This window comes from Manis pentadactyla, chromosome X (genome assembly GCF_030020395.1).
Source record: "Manis pentadactyla isolate mManPen7 chromosome X, mManPen7.hap1, whole genome shotgun sequence".
Classification (NCBI taxonomy): Eukaryota; Metazoa; Chordata; class Mammalia; order Pholidota; family Manidae; genus Manis; species Manis pentadactyla.
In genome coordinates this window covers 96,567,815-96,584,942 of record NC_080038.1, presented here as the reverse complement: position 1 = coordinate 96,584,942, position 17,128 = coordinate 96,567,815, and the positions used below count along the sequence as shown (strand labels likewise).

At 47.8% G+C, this 17,128-nt stretch overlaps 1 protein-coding gene across 2 annotated transcripts in view; it reads right to left on the bottom strand.

The window, feature by feature from the left end:
• The window catches only part of DRP2 (dystrophin related protein 2), a 40,047-nt gene that overhangs the window by 12,384 nt on the left and 10,535 nt on the right, over positions 1 to 17,128 (bottom strand). Inside the window, exons 2-14 of one of the 2 annotated variants that reach the window (XM_036932786.2) lie at positions 16,408 to 16,584; positions 12,567 to 12,730; positions 10,816 to 10,972; positions 9,245 to 9,365; positions 7,715 to 7,983; positions 7,184 to 7,330; positions 6,653 to 6,731; positions 4,864 to 4,924; positions 4,511 to 4,572; positions 3,381 to 3,455; positions 2,319 to 2,520; positions 2,029 to 2,114; positions 214 to 371 (exon numbers count right to left, since the gene is read on the bottom strand). In XM_036932786.2, coding sequence (XP_036788681.2) covers positions 214 to 371; positions 2,029 to 2,114; positions 2,319 to 2,520; positions 3,381 to 3,455; positions 4,511 to 4,572; positions 4,864 to 4,924; positions 6,653 to 6,731; positions 7,184 to 7,330; positions 7,715 to 7,983; positions 9,245 to 9,365; positions 10,816 to 10,972; positions 12,567 to 12,730; positions 16,408 to 16,524 — 1,698 coding nt within the window. In that variant the 5' untranslated portion in view covers positions 16,525 to 16,584. Of the gene's footprint in view, positions 1 to 213; positions 372 to 2,028; positions 2,115 to 2,318; positions 2,521 to 3,380; positions 3,456 to 4,510; positions 4,573 to 4,863; positions 4,925 to 6,652; positions 6,732 to 7,183; positions 7,331 to 7,714; positions 7,984 to 9,244; positions 9,366 to 10,815; positions 10,973 to 12,566; positions 12,731 to 13,559; positions 13,675 to 16,407; positions 16,585 to 17,128 lie in introns of those variants that run through there. The other variant, XM_057495547.1, reaches the window with a different exon arrangement.

Below are 17,128 nucleotides of genomic sequence, written 5' to 3'. Positions count from 1 at the left end.
CAGAGGCGTCAACCTTCTGCCCTGTCCTAGTTGAGCTGGTGCCCTTCCCAGCAGGACTCTGACTCTAAAAGCCCAGAGAAGCTTCTGCCCTGTTGTCCATCTGAATGAAACCCCTTACATCTAAGTAGTTCAAGATCAAAAGCCTAGCTCTTGGTCCACCCTCCCTTGCTTCTCACCCTCCCTTTCCTCACCCCTATCTGGCTCCATACTCACAAAACGGAAGCAGCTTCGGACACTGGGCTCCACATTGCTGCCCCCAAAGGCTGCCACTTCCCCCAGCTGACGGGGCACCTGAATGGCCTCATGGAGCAGAACACCGAGATGGCGTTGGTCACACTGGCTGCCTGAGTTGGCCACTTGGCTGAAGAGGTCTGCTGGCCCCACCATCAGTCACGGCCAACCCCGATGCAGGAATGGCCAGAGAATGGTGCAAGGAGAAACAGCAGAAGAGGAAGACAGGGAGAGAGCACACAGACTTAGCTGATGACTTTTGAAACTGGAATACCTAGAGGTCTGTCCCTGACATTTTAGAAACCCAGGAGGTCTAAAAAGAGCATTCTCTTAGTTTATAGAGAAAAAGTGAGGCAGACCTGAAGAGAGAGAGCATCAGGAAAAGAGGGAGAGAAAGAGAGCTGAAGACTGAGAGTGAGCTGTGTGCGAGAGCAGTGCCAGACAGATATGACAGTGCTAGGAAACAGGTTCTCAAGAAGCCAGCTGAGGGCGTGTGGGGCCCAGGGGAGCCCAAACATTAGTCACACGTGGTGTTCCCTAGCTCCTCCTGTTCATGGAGCCCATGGAGTCTGATGCTGCAGCCACTTCTCAGTCATCCACACAAACGGAAAGAAACACTGGCAGGGATCATCCAAAGTGAGGGAATAATTCAAAGCATTTGATCATCTAAGACTCATGTCTAAGTGACTGTGGAATAAACGACAGTACTTACACTGCAATATGTGCTGTATCTGCCCTGTGGGAACTCCCCATCCCACCCCAACCTCAGAAAACCTCCTCCAGAGGTTCTTGTCTGTCTGTGTCATACCTCACTTAAGGTTTAGAAAATACACAGTAGTAGGAGAAAGCAGAGTGCCTGGGTTTTAGTTCTGGATCCATTACTGACTAGCTTGTAGAGCCTTGGGTATGCCATGAACCTCTCTATGCTGCAGTTCCCTTGCTTGTAAATTGAGGATATATAATGGTGGGAGAAATAAATAATATCATAGCTAGGGACATGCTTTGCAATGTCTACTTCCCTGTGACATTGTCCCAGACCACTGCCATCTCTCTTCTGCAATCCAATAGAGCGCATTGCCTTAGCTGTTCAGCTTATTCTAATTAGTACTTTAAAAAATGCTTTCTGTGTACTTCTGTCTCCTTGTCTGAATGGTAAACCACTTGAGGCAGGGACCATGTCTATCTGAACCTTGTACTCACCACAATTAGCACAGTGGTCAACACACATTAAGCACTTGACAGGTGATGCTGCTGCTTCAGAAAGGTACAAAATGCCATACAAAAGATGGAGGATGCAGGGGAAAGCAAAGGTACTATAAACCAGAGAGGTTAAAAATGACCGAATTACATGCTATCTGTCCACCTTGCAGATAATGGGGATTATTGTGTTCTGCCCAAGTAATCGCATGGGGGGCTCCACAGACTACATGACATGGTTTGAGCTTCAGACTGGAAGAGGGCTAAGCCTTTTAGGCCACAGGGCAATGCAACTAGAAAGTCCAGACCTTTGGTACCCCAGGATGCCAACTCGGATCCTGGTCTAGTAAATAGATCAGAACAGAAGAAGCCAACCCCCTTAGAGTGACACTGGGAATAATAATATACGCCTTAGGCCCATCTTGGCCTTTGTTTTTGAGGGGTTCTTTGCAATAGCCTGAACCATGAAGCATTACAAGGCCATATCAGTAGCCCTCTGCTGAGTCGTAAGACCTACGTTCTGCTTCTCTGGCACCTTCGTCCTCCTACCACACCTCTCCCTCCACCCAACTCCCCTCCAGACTCTGGAGTTGTACTCACACTGCAGTTTTTCCTTCACTTCTGTGCCACACAGGCATGCAATGCCAGTCTTAAAGGACAATGCCCGCATCTTTCCACTGCGACCACTAGGTTTAAAAGGAGAGACTGAGAACATGAATATATGTAAAGAGTTGACATTGTAGCAGCCATTTCCCTCACAGAGTTGATTCCAGCAGCGTTCTGTGCCAAGCAAGCCCCAAGCTGAGCTGTGGGAGCAACCCTCCTGCCAGGCGCACTTTAGGTGTCCCACTGAATTTCATCCTGAGGCTGCCAGGGCCACAAGCCCTTACCTATCAAAAACATTGAGGAGCCAGTTGAGGCTCATGTCCACACAGAGTGGCACATTGACCAGGATGCCTCTTTCCTCCTCCAGCCGTTCGTACAAGGCAGTCAGGCAGTGAATGACCTCCACCACATCCATCACATGCTCACTGGCCTGCAGATCATGCTCAGTGAAGATCTCCAGGGCTGTAGTTAAAGTTACCAGGTCCACTGCGAAGGAAGGGAAAGAGGGATGAAGCATAGCTAAATATAGAACTCCTGAAGTAGACAGGGAGATAATGCCATTTGGCATCACCAAATTTTATCCAATCTCCAGACCAACCATTTGTAAGCGTGATACATGCTTGTCCTTTACCAAGACCCTCATCCTGAAGAGGGGGAAGGCAACAAAAAGGTCCCTAAATTAACCCAAAACGTTTCTACACCCATATGTTCCTTGACATCGGTTTCAAGAAGATGGTGGAATGTGAGTAAATTTACCGCCTTTGTTATATTAATTCACAAGGGGTCAAATCCCATTTTAAGTTTCTCTCTTTATACACATTTTAATGGAAAATGTGACAGACCTTGGGAGGACTTTCTGATTACCTGCAGTGCTGGAATCAGCCTAGCGAGACATGCCTGGGCCAGGAAGATTGAATGCACAGTGTCCCCGAGAAAGGCCAGAAGGCACATCTATACTAACCACTGACATTTGCTTCAACTGTTCTGCTGCTACATTCGGTAACCCCAAGATGGCAGAACAACACAAATCCCTGGTGGCTCCAGACCATGTGCTTGCATACTTCTTGCCACATAACAGTTGCTTGATCATTCATATTGGGCAGGGAGGAAGGGACAAGGAAGAGAATAGCTGTGGGTTAACTTGGAAACAAGTCTGAGACTTGGGGAGAATAGAAGGGCCCTGGAAGGAGCAGGTGTCCACAGCCAGCATATTCCAGCCTTTGGAAAGTTCCCACAAGCCAATCAACAACCCTGGCCAAGGTGGGATGAAAGCGGTAAACAGCCAATAGATGAGGAAGAGGAGGAGTTGGATGAAGGCCATAAGGGAAATGAGATGGGAAACTTACGACGTAGTGCCTTCTGGACCCTACGTAGCTTCATGGCAGTGCGGTAAGCTGAGAACTTAATATTGTTCAGATCAGCTGCAAAGAATGGAAAGAGACCCTCTCAGATCAGAAAAATACAAATTAAAACCACAACAAGATGCCATATTACACCCACCTGACTGGCAGAAAGTAAGAATCTGACAATGGCAAGCGTCAGCAAAGATGTGGATGAATGAGAACTGCTGGTGGAAGTATAAACTAACACAACCACCTTGGAAAAGAACTTGGTATTACATGGTGAAATTGAACATTCACACAGCTTACAACCCAGCCATCTATATGTCCTAGAGCAGTGTACTTCATTTTTTTGATCAAGGCACATAGTAAGAAATTCATTTTACATCAAGGTCCAGTACACATACACCTATGTGCATATGTATAAATAACCGAAACATTTCAGGTAACAATACCTTACTAGATTTGATAAAGTAAAAGCATAAAAAAAAATTAATATCAAATATGATTCCTGCTAAGAATCGATTGCACTTTCACATTTCCCAGTCTATTCCAATATTTTACAGTGCTTGTCACAATGCGCTGAAATGATGTTAGACCTGTAGACTGAAAAACCTGCACATGTGTACCAGAAGACATGTACAGGAGGTCCTTAGCAGCACTGTCTTTATTAGCTCCAAACTAGATGCAACCCAGACATCCATCAACAGTAGACTGGATGAAGGAACTGTGGTGTGTATACAATGGAACACTCTACAGCCATGAAAGTAAATTAACTGTATATTCACATGCATCAGCAGAGATAAACTTTGCAACCTAATGGTTAGTCTCTCTCAGCAGCCAGAGATAAGGCACATGAGAGTGAACTCATCATAACGTGGACAGTGTCTTTCAAGGCAGATCCAGTTCACATCTATGAGCATAATTCCCTAATGTGATGATACAATGGTCCAGGGGGATTATAGAGCTTCCAGTTGAGGGAGGTACAAAGGGGAAAAGAAGGAAGGCTGCTGGAGAAAGGACAAGCCACTCCCTTCTACCTCCCCCTCTACTTGTTGAATGGGATTCCCTTCCATTCTTGTAGGACAAAGGTAGCGTATAGATCTCCACCCTATACAGGAACCCCACATTCTTACCCAGGGTTTGGTATAACTCCGTCATCTTGGGATGGTCCCAGCATGTGGTCTGAGACTGGTGGCTACAAACAAAAGCATCAATAGCACCAGGGTCCACACCCACCCCCACCCCGCACTGCTCAGTGACAGGTTTGGGTACAATAAGGAGCTGCAGGATCCACGGGTGAACCCTGAAGATCCCAAAGTACAATGGTTCACCTTCGCCCAAGTAGACTCTTGAGATGAGTAGGAGGAAAAACTGGACTGGATGGAGGAATCCCAAGAGATAAGGAATGACAGTGACAGGTAGAAAAAAAGACAGGCAAGGAAGGGGGTGGGCAGGTGACTGACCTGCTTTTCAGGTGGTCACTCACTTGATAAAGTAGGGAACTTTGTTGGGTGAGATTGCTCTTTCCCAGGGAACCTGGACAGAGGCTGGCAAGAGAGAAGAGAGAAAGAAGTTGGTTAGTAATGCTCTTCAGGCCCCTGGCAACTCCTCCCAGATAGGTGGTCAAGCCTGAAAGGCGGTGCCTGACTCTCAGTGCCAGCTTCTCTACAGCCTCTGAGAGTAGGGCAAAAACTTCTAGTGAACACATGTCTTTCCCTGATGTGAGGGCAAAGGAAGGAGAAGAGATTGTCACCGATAACCTCATGTGCCAGAGAAACAGCAAGGGCATAAACAGGAATGTCTGGCCTTGGCTGCCCTGCCAATCTTGCCCCTGAGCAGGCTGCCATTTCTACCCATTTAGCTGCAGACAGCTGGAGTGCTGTTGTGGATATGAAGTGGACCCTACTTTCCTCATGGGGCTCAGAGCCCTTTCTCCAGAAGGTCAAGCTTCTCATTCCAGTGGGACAATGGCACTGCCCATTTCTCTGGTGAGGAACTCTAGAAAAGGATGCCTCTCTCTGCTCCATGTCTTTATCCTCCAGATATTCCAGGAGAGGCTCGGTTACCTGGCCATTTACCTGGCCAACCTCCACTACAGTTTTGCTGGGTGCAAGAGCCCTCTGCAGGTACAGCTGCATGCCAGTGATTATAACAGCAATAGTTCCAACTGCCATTAACATTTATAGAGTTCCAACTATGTGCCAGATACTCTGCTAAATGCTTTGTGTACCTAACTGATATTCATATCTGTATATTCCCACCATGTCCACTGCTACCACCCTGGTCTGGATCACCATAATCCCACACCTGGATTACTGCAATCTGCTTCCTAACAGGTCTCCCTGCTCCCACTCTGGTGCCCCCCACCCCCGACACTTTGACTCTGTAGAAACATGTCAGATCATGTCATCCTTCTACTCAACCCCCTTCAAAGGTTCTCCATTCCATTCAGAATAAAATCCCAAGTTTTTACTATAGCCTACAAGGCCCTTGGAGCTCTGACCTCCTGCTCTCTCCCCTCCTTACTCACCTCTACACCAGCCTCCTTGCTGTTCCTCAGGCATACTCCTGTCTTAAGGTCTTAGAAGTTTCTGTTCCCTCTGCCTGGTATGCTCTTCCCTCAGATATCCACAGGGCTCTTCCCTTACCTCCTTGAGGTTTCTTCTCAATCCCTATGCTCTCAGTGAGGCCTTTTCTAACTACTCTATTCAAAATTGCAATGCTTCCCTGCCCTTAAGTCCTGCACTCCCTATTCATGCTTTCCCTGCTTGACTTTTTTTTTCCATAGCACCTGTCATCAATTTCATATATATATATATATATGTTTATGCTTATGTTTATGTTCTGGCTTCCCTTACTAGAATATAAGTGCTACAAGTCTAAAGACTTTTGTCTGTTTTGTTCACTGATATAGCACCAGTGCCTAGGACAATACTTGGTCCATAGTAGACCCTCAATAAACTTATTGGAAAAAAGTAATTTAATCCCATAACCCTATGAGCCAGGTAATATTTTTCCCTCTTTTTATGTATGAGAAAACTGAGGATCAGAAAGGTTAAGCTATTTTTTTCAAGTTTTCAGAGCTGTTAGGTCAAGGAGCTGTGACTCAGACTAATTCTCTCAGACTTGAGAACTCTTCTTTTTAATCACTTTACTACACTACTTCACTTCACTGTTTCTTGGATGCCAAGATATACGGCACTCCCACCAAGCCCTGCAAGGGATAACAGTAAACTCTCTTGTTAGATCTGTGAAGTCCAATTTGTCTTACATACAGGAGAGGAAGTGTTGTGACCCAGGCCCAAAGTCCCGGTGAGCATCTTGGAGCTGCTTCAGTCTCTCACCAACTGACACCTATGGATACAACGGGTGGGAAGTCAGTGGATTCATTCTAGATTTATAGTGTGGGATTTCAGGGTACCTCCAGGAATCTGTGAACTCCCTCATAGTCTGGCTCTTCTCTGCTTTCCAGCTCCTCCTACCATCACCAACTCCTAGCCCACAGCACTCCCCAAGGTCAGAGAGAAGCACCCCCAATTCCAGGCCACAGTCCCTCTTTGTGTGCCCCTCCCTGTCTGCTCCAAGTGCCCACATTTAGACAGGCCCCTCTCAGACCTTCATTTCAATCACTCCCTGCACCTTAGTCATTGAGAATCCTGGCCTCTGGCCCCAAATTCTCTACTATTCTCTTCCCATACAGGTCCCATTTCAATGCCCCTTCACTTCCTCTGGGCCCAGAGAAGTTTCCCCCAAGCCTAGTTGTATCATGGCTCTTCCCCATGGCTCACTCCCTGCTTCTCTTTTACCTGTAGCTGCTTCCACCGAATGTTGATCTGCTCCAGGGCCCGGGAATTCTCCATTGACAAGTGCACATCAGAAATAGCAAGTTGATGAGCCAGATCATTCACCAACTTCACTCCATCTTTCATGGGGGAGAATTCCTCTTTAAATAGCTGTAGTACCGGGACCCAAGTCCCACAGTAGACAGAGAGTAGGAAAAAGGAACCACTAGTCATTCACTTCAACTCTTCCCTCTTTGCCCAGAGATTTTCTTTCAACAGTACAACTTTGGTGCTTGCCTATTAGAACAAAAGGACCAAGGTGTGGGCAACCACTGTCCTTTTTCCTTTCCTACTCTCAGAAAACACCAGGGAAAGAAAAGACAGTAGAAGGGGAGAGGAGACTCCAGCTAAATCAACTCCTCAAATCCAGCACATAAATTGAGAGACCTCAGCTGTAGTCTAGGCCAACAATGAGGTCTCCACAGCAGGAACACTGTCAGAGGAGGAGTGTCAGGTTTTCGGGTGGACTATAGCCAGGTTAGAGAGTCTGCATACCTTAAGGGCCTGGATGTGCTCAGGGAGTGAATCAATGAAGAGATCCCCAATGGGCTCCCAGGTGGCTCGGACTCCCTCAGCCTGAGTCAGAGTAGTGCTTAATTCCTCCATTGCCCCTTGGATCTCCAACAGCTGCTCAAGAGTGCGCTCAATATGGCGGTGCTGGTCCACACAGCGGGCTGTCAGCTTCTCCCATAGTTCACTGGCCACTGTTGCCTGCTTCCACACAAAGCGGCTAAGATTCTGGATCCGCTGTTTGGGAGAGGTATCTGCAAGGGCAGGCAGGAAGGAAAGAGAGACAAAGACAGCCGTTTGTGAAACTTGCATGCATGTGTGTGTATGTGTGTGTGTGTGTGTGTGTGTGTGTGTGTTTATTTAGCTCTACATAATTTTATCACATGGGTAGGTTCATGGATCAATCACCACAGTCAAGAGACCATGTTGTTGGTTTCCACCTACTATATCATGAGGATTTCTTCATATTCTTAAAAAATGGGCAAAGTAAATGGTAGGTGGCATAATGAGGCAAATCATTCAAATGCCCATTTATATGATCCTGGATTGTGATTGTACATTAATATCTGCTGCCCACTTCCACCCAAAGAAGGGCAGCATTTTGTGAAGGTCCAGCCCAAGAGAGGCTAGTATAACTTGCCCAGCTTGTCCACCTAGGCTCTTGAATTACAGGTTTCTTTTTCCTCCCTCTGACATCCCTTCAGAAGTAGATTCAGAGGCCCCAAATTCTAGGCTAATTGGAATTGTCCTGCTTTCTCCTCAGCTTGTCCTATCTGAGGCCCATCACGCAGTAAGTTGAGTCCTAGTTACCTGCGGGGCATGAGGTGAACTGAAAGGGCTAACAACATTTACAAAGGGCTCAGTTACCTAATGAAGGGTCGTTCCTGGATATTCATTAGTAGTCTTGCAATGTTGAGTACTCTTTCTGGAGAAGAGGGCTTTCTGGCCAACTCTTCGACCTAATCAACCAGGGAATCCCACTCTGCTGCCTTATTTGAACCTAGACCTTGAGTAGCCCACTCTATTGAGGGAAGGTGCCGGAAGTCAACAGGGCCAGTATCAAAGAGCCACAATCAATTTTCTTCTCAAATGTCATCACCTAAGTTTTTAGATTTTAAAAAGTTTATTTTATTTGCTGGTTGATTAGAGCATCACCACATGTCTCTATGTTGGAATAAAGCAGAATGTTTTCAATAGACATACTACTGCTTTTATTCACTGCCTCAGTTCAGTGCATGAGTCTTTTTTCCTTCTTTTTTATGCCTCATTAGAAGGCCACACATGATGTTCCAGAGAGCTACATACAGCTTTGTGACACACATTAGTCTCCCCTGCTCCAGGCTCTGTTCTCTTGGCTTTTTCTTCTGGGGTGAGTCTTGCTCTTTCCCAACGTTGGGCTTCTAGGAGAAAATTAGCCTCCTAGGTAACAGCTGAGCAAATGAGTCTGGAGAGGGCAGGATGGTATTTAGTGGTTCATAGCTCAAGAAGAAGGGGGAAGAGAGGAAGACCACCCACCTTTGCTCTCAGAACGTGGCTCCTCTAATTCCTCAAAGGGGTGCTGGGACAGGAAGGCCTGAGCTGACTCCAGCACCGAGTAGATATAGGGGCCCCGAGACTTGACATCTTCCATAAAGGCCTGTGAGGTTTAGCAACAAGAAGAGAGAAAGACTTTCCTGTCCGTTTGTGAGGTCAACAGGGAAGGAAAGTCTTTTAATTGCTTTAAATTCCATCCTTCAGTTGACAACCTTTCTTCTCTTCAATGCAACCTGATCCTTCAGTGTTACCAGGTCTCTCTGGACTACCCAGACAGAAAGAGGTGCAGCCCTCCCTAGAGGCAGAATAGTAACTGACAGTGGGAGGTCTATTTAGTACAAAATGGGTCTGTCTGTGGCACAAGGTAAAGAAAAATGTGGGGCTTGGGGGCTGGGAAACTTGTTTCTCTGGGACACTGAGAAAGTACCCTGTAAGGGGCTTAGAGAAATCAAAATCAGATGGGCAGGATTTATATTAAAATTTTAATTAATTGTTTTGTTGAAATATACACTGAGAAGCATACACATATCAAAAGTGTACAGCTTGATGAATTTCTGTAAAGTGGTTCTATCTCTGTAATCAGTACAGAGATCAAGAAACAGAACTCCATCATCAAGAATCTCAGGACGCCCCCTCCCAGCCCCTTCCAACCACTGTCTCATCCCTCCTTCCCCCTCAGGTAATCACTATCCTGACTTGTGATACCACTGATTAGTTTTGTCCACTTTTGAACTTTATATCAGTGGAGTCACATTGTTTGTCCTCTTTTAGTATCTGGCTTTTTTTCACTCAAAATACTGTCTTTAAGATTTGTCCATGCTGTGACACACAATTATAGTTTATTTTCTTGCTGTATTGTATTCCCTTCTACATTCACTTTTTAAATTGAGATATAATTAACATTATATGTAAGTTTAAGGTACAGCACCTGTTCATTTGATACATATATATTGCAATATGATTAACATTGTAGTGTTAGTTAATTATGTCATGTCACATAATTAGTTCTTCTAATGCATTTTGTATTTATTTTAAGAAACGTCTGTTGTCATTTTATGACTACAGAGGTAATATACATCATGGACATCTTGTAAATTTCAGAAAAGTATGAAAAAAATTAAAAAGAACTCTAATTTCATCACCTAGAGTTAACCATGTGAACACTTTAATGTAGTTCCTTCTTATATTTTAATATGTGTATACACATGCACATCCATCTGTATAGAGATCTGTGCAATTGTGATCCACCTATATCTAGTTTTATACCAAGTTGTTGTTTTTTCACTTAACATTATATTATGTTAATATTCTCATGTCCCTATTGAAAATCAGTGCAGAATTTTAAGAGAGGCCAATATTTGATGGAAGGGCTATGGAGGAAAGGTTTGACTTACTCTATGGAGTGCTATCCACAGAGCAGTAGGACTGCATCCAGCCCCCTGTTATTTCAGATGCCTGAACAGAGGCTGGGTGCCTGCCTGTCAGGGCATTGCAGAAGAGGCCTCTTCCCCACTGAGGGGCTACACATCCTAGACTCTGTAACTTTAACCTACCGCATGTGTTTCCTTCTCCTGTTGCACCAGGGCCACATCCCCTTGTAGGGGCAGCTGAGCTGACAATTCCTCATCCTTTTGGCTGAGCCAGTCAATAATCTCTTGGAGAGGGAGCTGAAGCTTTCCACTGTGGTCTGAGAAGGCCTCCAAGCGAGCGCTGCACACAGAGTAAGACCAGTGATTTTCAATCTTCTTTTTAACTAGAAACACTTTTTTTTCTGAACAAATATTTATATGGAGCTTTTGTATATACAACATATTAAAGAGGAGCTGCTCTGGTTGAAGTGGGAGGCGGCTCAGAGCCTTCCCTCTTCCCCCCACCCCAGAGGCTTCCGAGGCACCTCCGCATGGACATGGAGCATGGTACTAAAACCAATGGGTAGGACCATGGTGAGGAGGTATCCTAAACTTAAATGGTCTTACATGCCACTTTGTGGATGTCAGTCAATTCAGTTGCATGGCCAGCATCAGGCTGGGAAGAGTAGGAAACTGAGCTAGAGCATTAGGGGTGAGAGCTGTCTGGTTGCCCTCTTGCCCTAGGGGAACACAGGTCCTGTCTAACTGCTAATGCACAGAGGCTTCTCAGGGTATGCCCTCAGAGTGGGAGAGGATAAAGTGGGAAGGGCGAGGCAGGTAACTGAGCATGGGCACTCACATGTGTAACAATGCATAGAAATAAAAACAGCCTTGAGGTCCCAAAGGATGATAGCAACATAGGTGTGACATATGGAAGGAGAAAAATGCACACAGTGTACTCATCTCTGACTGCCTCCCCAACAAATGAACCATGAGCTGAGGTCCAAGTGGTTTGAAGCTGGAGGCCAGCCTAGGTTGTGTGCAGCCATTGAGCCCTTTCCCCTTAGCTGACCAGAATAACTGTTCATTACCTCTTATCACCTGGGCCAAGCCCTTTACCTAAATTACTGCTTCTAGTAATTCTCAGAGCAACCTTATGAGGTAGGTACTACTATTGGCCAGAGAGGTTAAGTAATTTGCCCAAGGTCACAGAGTTATGTCAGAGCTATAATCAGAGCCTGCATTCTTCCAAATTGTCCACTTCACCTCATTCCCACCAGAGTCCACCAGAAGTCAGGAGTTTGGACTTTGATGATAGGGAGTGGAGAGGAAAAGCACTGGGGGTGGGTTATGTAGAGGCGGGTAAGGGCTTCAAAGAGAAACAACAGATACAGAGTTGCCTGCAGGCTCTCACTGACTTGCTCTCAGCTTGGGGAGTATGTAGGGTGGTAATGAGTAGACAGGAGTAGAGAGCATAAAAGAACTGGTGAGAGAACAAAGATCTACCAACATGAAGGACAGCTATCAGAGGAAGAGGAGGAGGGAGTAACCATATTCTTTTACACATCAGAGCATTTAAGTTCAGAAAACATTAACATATCATAATATGAATCCTCACAACACTGGGATAGCGTCAGGACAGGCATTATTCCTCCACTCCTTTTATTTTCCTAAAAAATATTCCAAACAAGTGGAAGCTAAAGTTTGGAGAACTCAAACCACTTATTCAAAGTGACACAACTACTTAAAACTGAGGCTCCAATCCAAGTCTCCTGACTTCTCACACAGGGTGCTTTTCCCAATCCAGAGAAGGAAAGAAAAGAGAAGTGGATGGTGAGGCTGACGAGAGGGTGACACACAGGCTGAGAGGAGAGAGACAGCTGCGGCTGCAAAAGGAGCTCAGCACAGTCCCAGCCAATTCCCTCAGGATCCTGTTCCTCGAGGCCAGGCCTTACCGGAGGCTGTGAGACTTCCTTTTTATTTCATTCCAACACAGATTCATGGCTGGTGGTTCTAGGGGTCCAGTGGCACCAACAGACCTGTTGAACAGCTTTGGGCTTAGGCAGGGAACCTCAGCACCATCCTGAGGAGGCGTAGGGGTGGTGACAGCAGCTCTAACCTGGACAGAAACACAGACATCGTGCGATCCCTGAAGTGGGCCACACCCCGGACTGTTCCAAGCAAAGGGTGAGACAGACCTGATCAAGGGAAGAGGAGGGTCCATCCCAGCGTGTGTCTGGGGATGAGATAAAGGAAAATTCCATAGCTCCATTCATTGCAACGTCCTCTCTTGGTACTGGCCAGTCACCCACACTGCCCACCACAGGCAGGAAGGCTAGCAACAGTCATAAAGAGCACTGCTCATCTTCCACAGGTTGAGAAAGGGCAAAGCAGCATTTCAGATCCTGATCTCCAAAGGACTCTGACCAGAGTCAGCAGCTAGGAGGACCAGCCATGGAGCTTGCCAATGTCTTGCCTCAGGCCCTCAAGCTCACAGCCCATCACTTGCTCACCCTACAAGGTGTTGAGAGGTTGGGAGGAATGTATGGGTGTGCTATATAGCCCCTAAGAAGTTAGCTACCTCTAGCAGAGTGCCAGGCCTGGCCAGTTAGAGGCAGCAGGGGTAGAGGGAAGGAGAATGTGAAGGAGGAAATCTCAGCCCGTGCCTCTTGGCCCCAGCCTGGGGACCCCACCTGCCTCCCTGTCTGTCTACACACTTGCCTTCTGTGGAAGGAGCATGGTCCTGCCAGTGGCTGAGACTCCTCTAGTCTCCCTTTCCCCACAAACCAAACTCCGCCTCACACAAGCCTGCCCAGGCAATTTAGGAAACTAATCATCCCATTAAAACCACCGCTTGAAACCACACTGAAAGGGAAGTGAGGGAGCAGCCAGGCTTCAGGGCAGAGTTGTGAACTCAGTGGCCCTGGGTCCCCATGAGCCAGCCCTACCTGTGCTGCCTGGGGACTCCGTTGTGGGCGTAGTCAGCTCCATGGTTATTCCTCAGCACGGCTGAGACCCAGTGCCGGGGGACCCAGTGGCAGGCAGAGTCCTGACAGGCTCTGAGAAGGCTCCCTCAGGAAGGACGGCAGAGCAGGGCCAGGCCAGGAGGCGGGTGCCGTCACCCTGTTTGTTTACTGACCCCCCAGGAATCTGGAGGGGGTGGCCATGTCAGGGCTCCCGGTGAAGCAGACCTTTGTCCCTGGGGAATTCCGTCTTCCTCCCAGCTGGGTTGCCACACCGGGGCCAGGGGGGCCTCCCAGGCTGGCAAGGATGGTAGGAGTGGGACTGGGCATTCCATGGTGCTGAGGAGGGCCACTCAGAGGGTAGCTTCTGTTGATTTATTTTCCCTTTCCATGGAAGACACAAAGGACTCACTCTGCCTCCAGGCCCACCCCTGCCCTGAGACAGAGAAAAGGATCAGAGAATCCGGTGACAAACCCCTGGTAAGCAATTTCCCCAATGCCTAGCAGGAGGATGCGCTTGGAAATAAGCCGTGTCCTTGACTAAGTGAGCGTCCTCCGAGGCAGCCAGCAATGTGTGGCACACCTGGGGACAGGATCAGGAAGCTGGGCAGCAGAAGATTCAGCGGAGCCCACTGTGAAAATGAGGGAGCACTCTGTCCTGCCTTCGCGAGGCAGAGAGGACTGGAGACTGCACTAAACCCACAGGGCTCTCACAGCACTCCGAGGCCAGGGAGATGGATGGTCTACAGGCATCCCCTTGGACTTCTGCAGGCATAGGAGAGGGCAAAATGGAACCCACCAGCTCTGTGCAGGGACCCAGTACTAGGGAGGCACCTGCGCCCTGCCTGTGCTGCCCTGGGCCACTGGTCTGAGGGGCAGGGCCCCTTCTGGAACTGGCCACTCTTCTCCAGCAGACTTGCCTGGGAAAAGGTTAAGATTCCCAAGCTGGGTCCCCACCCCTCAGTACCTAGGGAAAGCACTTCATTTTGACCAAAAAGTGTTCTGTTCCCATCCTCATTTATCTCCCACAGAGTCTTCTGGGCTTTCCAGAGTTCCACATTGTTTCCATGCTGAGGTCCACCTACAGGAATAGTTGGAGCAGCTGCCTGACCCTTTCTGGGGGCCGGGGTGGAACCAACCCTGGTGGGTGGGGGTTGCAGGGATGGCAGGCGAAGAGTGGAGAGTGGCTGTAGCTCCAGGTGGCAGCTTTGATAACTGGGCTCAAGCCAGTCTCACAGAGTCCCCAGAACTGGAAATGCCCCCAGAGTTAGTGACAGCCCCCTGTGACTCAGCCACAACCAAGCTGTCCTGCTTCTATGGGAAATGCCCGCTATGAGCTGGGCTCCACCCACGTTAGTCTTTCATTCCCTACAGCTTTCTTCTTCTTTTCCTAAACCCCCACTTGGCTCCAGCTCTGTGCTCCACCACCCTGTTTCTCTCCTCCTAGTTCCCCTTACACTCACAAATCCCCCTAGTGGGGCCAGGCACACAATCAGCAAACAAATAGAAATTGTTTCCTTTTCTACTAACGGCCCTCCGCTTCTGGCTTCTGTGGCCAAGATGTTTGCTTCTCACCCCCATCCCCTACAGGGCTCCTTCCCCAGCTCTTGAAACTTTAAAACAAAGTCAGGCTGTAGGGAAGAAAGAGAAGAAATTGGACAGTGGCAGAAGAGAGGGGTTAGTCTTAGGATTCCACATCACAAAATGAAGCCTTCAGTCCCCCTGCCTAGGTGGTAAAGCTTGGAGAAGGTAGACAGTGAGCAGGGAAGGATCCAGGCTTCTCAATCCCTTGACCCTATGAATACCCCACTCTGGGGAGGAGGTAGGTGCTCTGGGGGACTCTGTTGACACTGGCTTAAATATTATGTTAGAGGCAGTAACTTCTCTCTGGCTTGATACAGGAAAAGAGCTCAGGAGGACCTGGATCTTATGCTTTGCTGGACCTTGACTTTCCCTTATTATTCTCCCCCAAATGGGCTCCCTAACACCAGCATTCTCCATCCCCACCACCTTTCTCCTTCCCATCCTCCTCTCTATATATTCAGCTACTATCTGCAGCCCCAGCAGTGACCCAGCAGCCCTGTAGTCCATCTGTGAGATACCGGGAGATATAGTACTTCCTCACACCCCCATGGCCTCTAGACCACACAGCATTGTACAGCAAGCCAGCATATGCTTATGCTTCTCCCCTGTCCAGTCAGTTTTCCCATGGGCCTCCCTCATTGTCAGGAAAGGGAGCTGCCCTCTCAGGCTTACTGCTCTCACACATCCTCTGCCTACCTGCCACCACACACAGACAGGTACACATAGCACCATCACTACATTTGCCAAGGAGGAGAGAGGGAGGAGGGGCAGGTGTGAAGCTCAGGAATTTGCCAGTAGGAATTCTTAGGGGGGCTGATAAGATCTGTAAGACTGGGGATGTGAGAGGAAGGGCTGATGGAAGGAGAGAGAATATTCTGCAGGCACAAACATGAGGCATGTCACAGAGAAGCTAAGGCAAAGGAAAGCCCGCCTTGTCCTAGGCCATGCCCTGAAGGATCACACTCTTCTGAGACCTCCCTTGGGAGGTTAAAATGGAACCAGCCCCCATCAGCCATTGTGGGCCCTTTGGCTTGCCCAGCCCAACACCTGCCCTTATCCCATGCCCCCCATAAAAGGCCTTGTGAGTGACAAGGGCTGGGCCAGAAGGAGGCCCTGTGCTCTCCAAAGGGTTTCATGTATATGGAGAGTGCCCTGGGCCTTAGGAAGCATGGACACCCACCAGAAGACACACATACATCCCGTGTCCATCCTTTCTCCACAGGTCTTTCTTTTGCTCTAAGACTCTTACCTGAGGCTGGGGGCAGGTGCTTCGGAGGCTGCTGCTGGGATGCAGCTGGTTAGCTGCCCACCACTCATGACATCGTGGGAGGGTGTAAGGACATCCCTGCATGACCATAGGTTGCATCAGAACCAAGGCTCATGGAGGGTGAGGATGGGCAGTGCACTGACCATTGAGCATAAGCACCTGGAAGAGTAACAAGGAGAGATTTAGGGCCAAGACTTAGAATAAGACTATGAATCCAGCACTTATTCCGAGGTGCCTTGACTAGTTATGTAAATAAGTATTCAGTGCTTACTGACTGACCCAACAGTTTTTCTCAGGCTACCATGTACCATAACAGACTTTACTTATTGATCAAGAAGATATTTATTGTGTATCTTCTGTGCTTTGTGCTAGAGACACAAAGATGATTAGCTGTCTGAGATCCACAGCCTGGGGATGGGAGTGGAGGAGATGGGGGTTAGGCAGTCATGTAAGCTGATTATTACAATAAAATGCATATGTGGCAAATGCTATAATTGAGATTTGACCAGAAGGCTAGGGGAGCGCTCAGTGGGGAACAAATACCTCTATCTGAGAATGTGCAAAGATTTCAGAGAGACTGTATCTGAGATGAGTCTTACAGGACAAAGAGATGTTTTCCGCTGCAGAGAAGGGAAGAAAGGCAGAAGGGCATTCCTGGCAAAGGTAATTCCTGTACAAAGGCAGATGTCACAATAAAGAATGG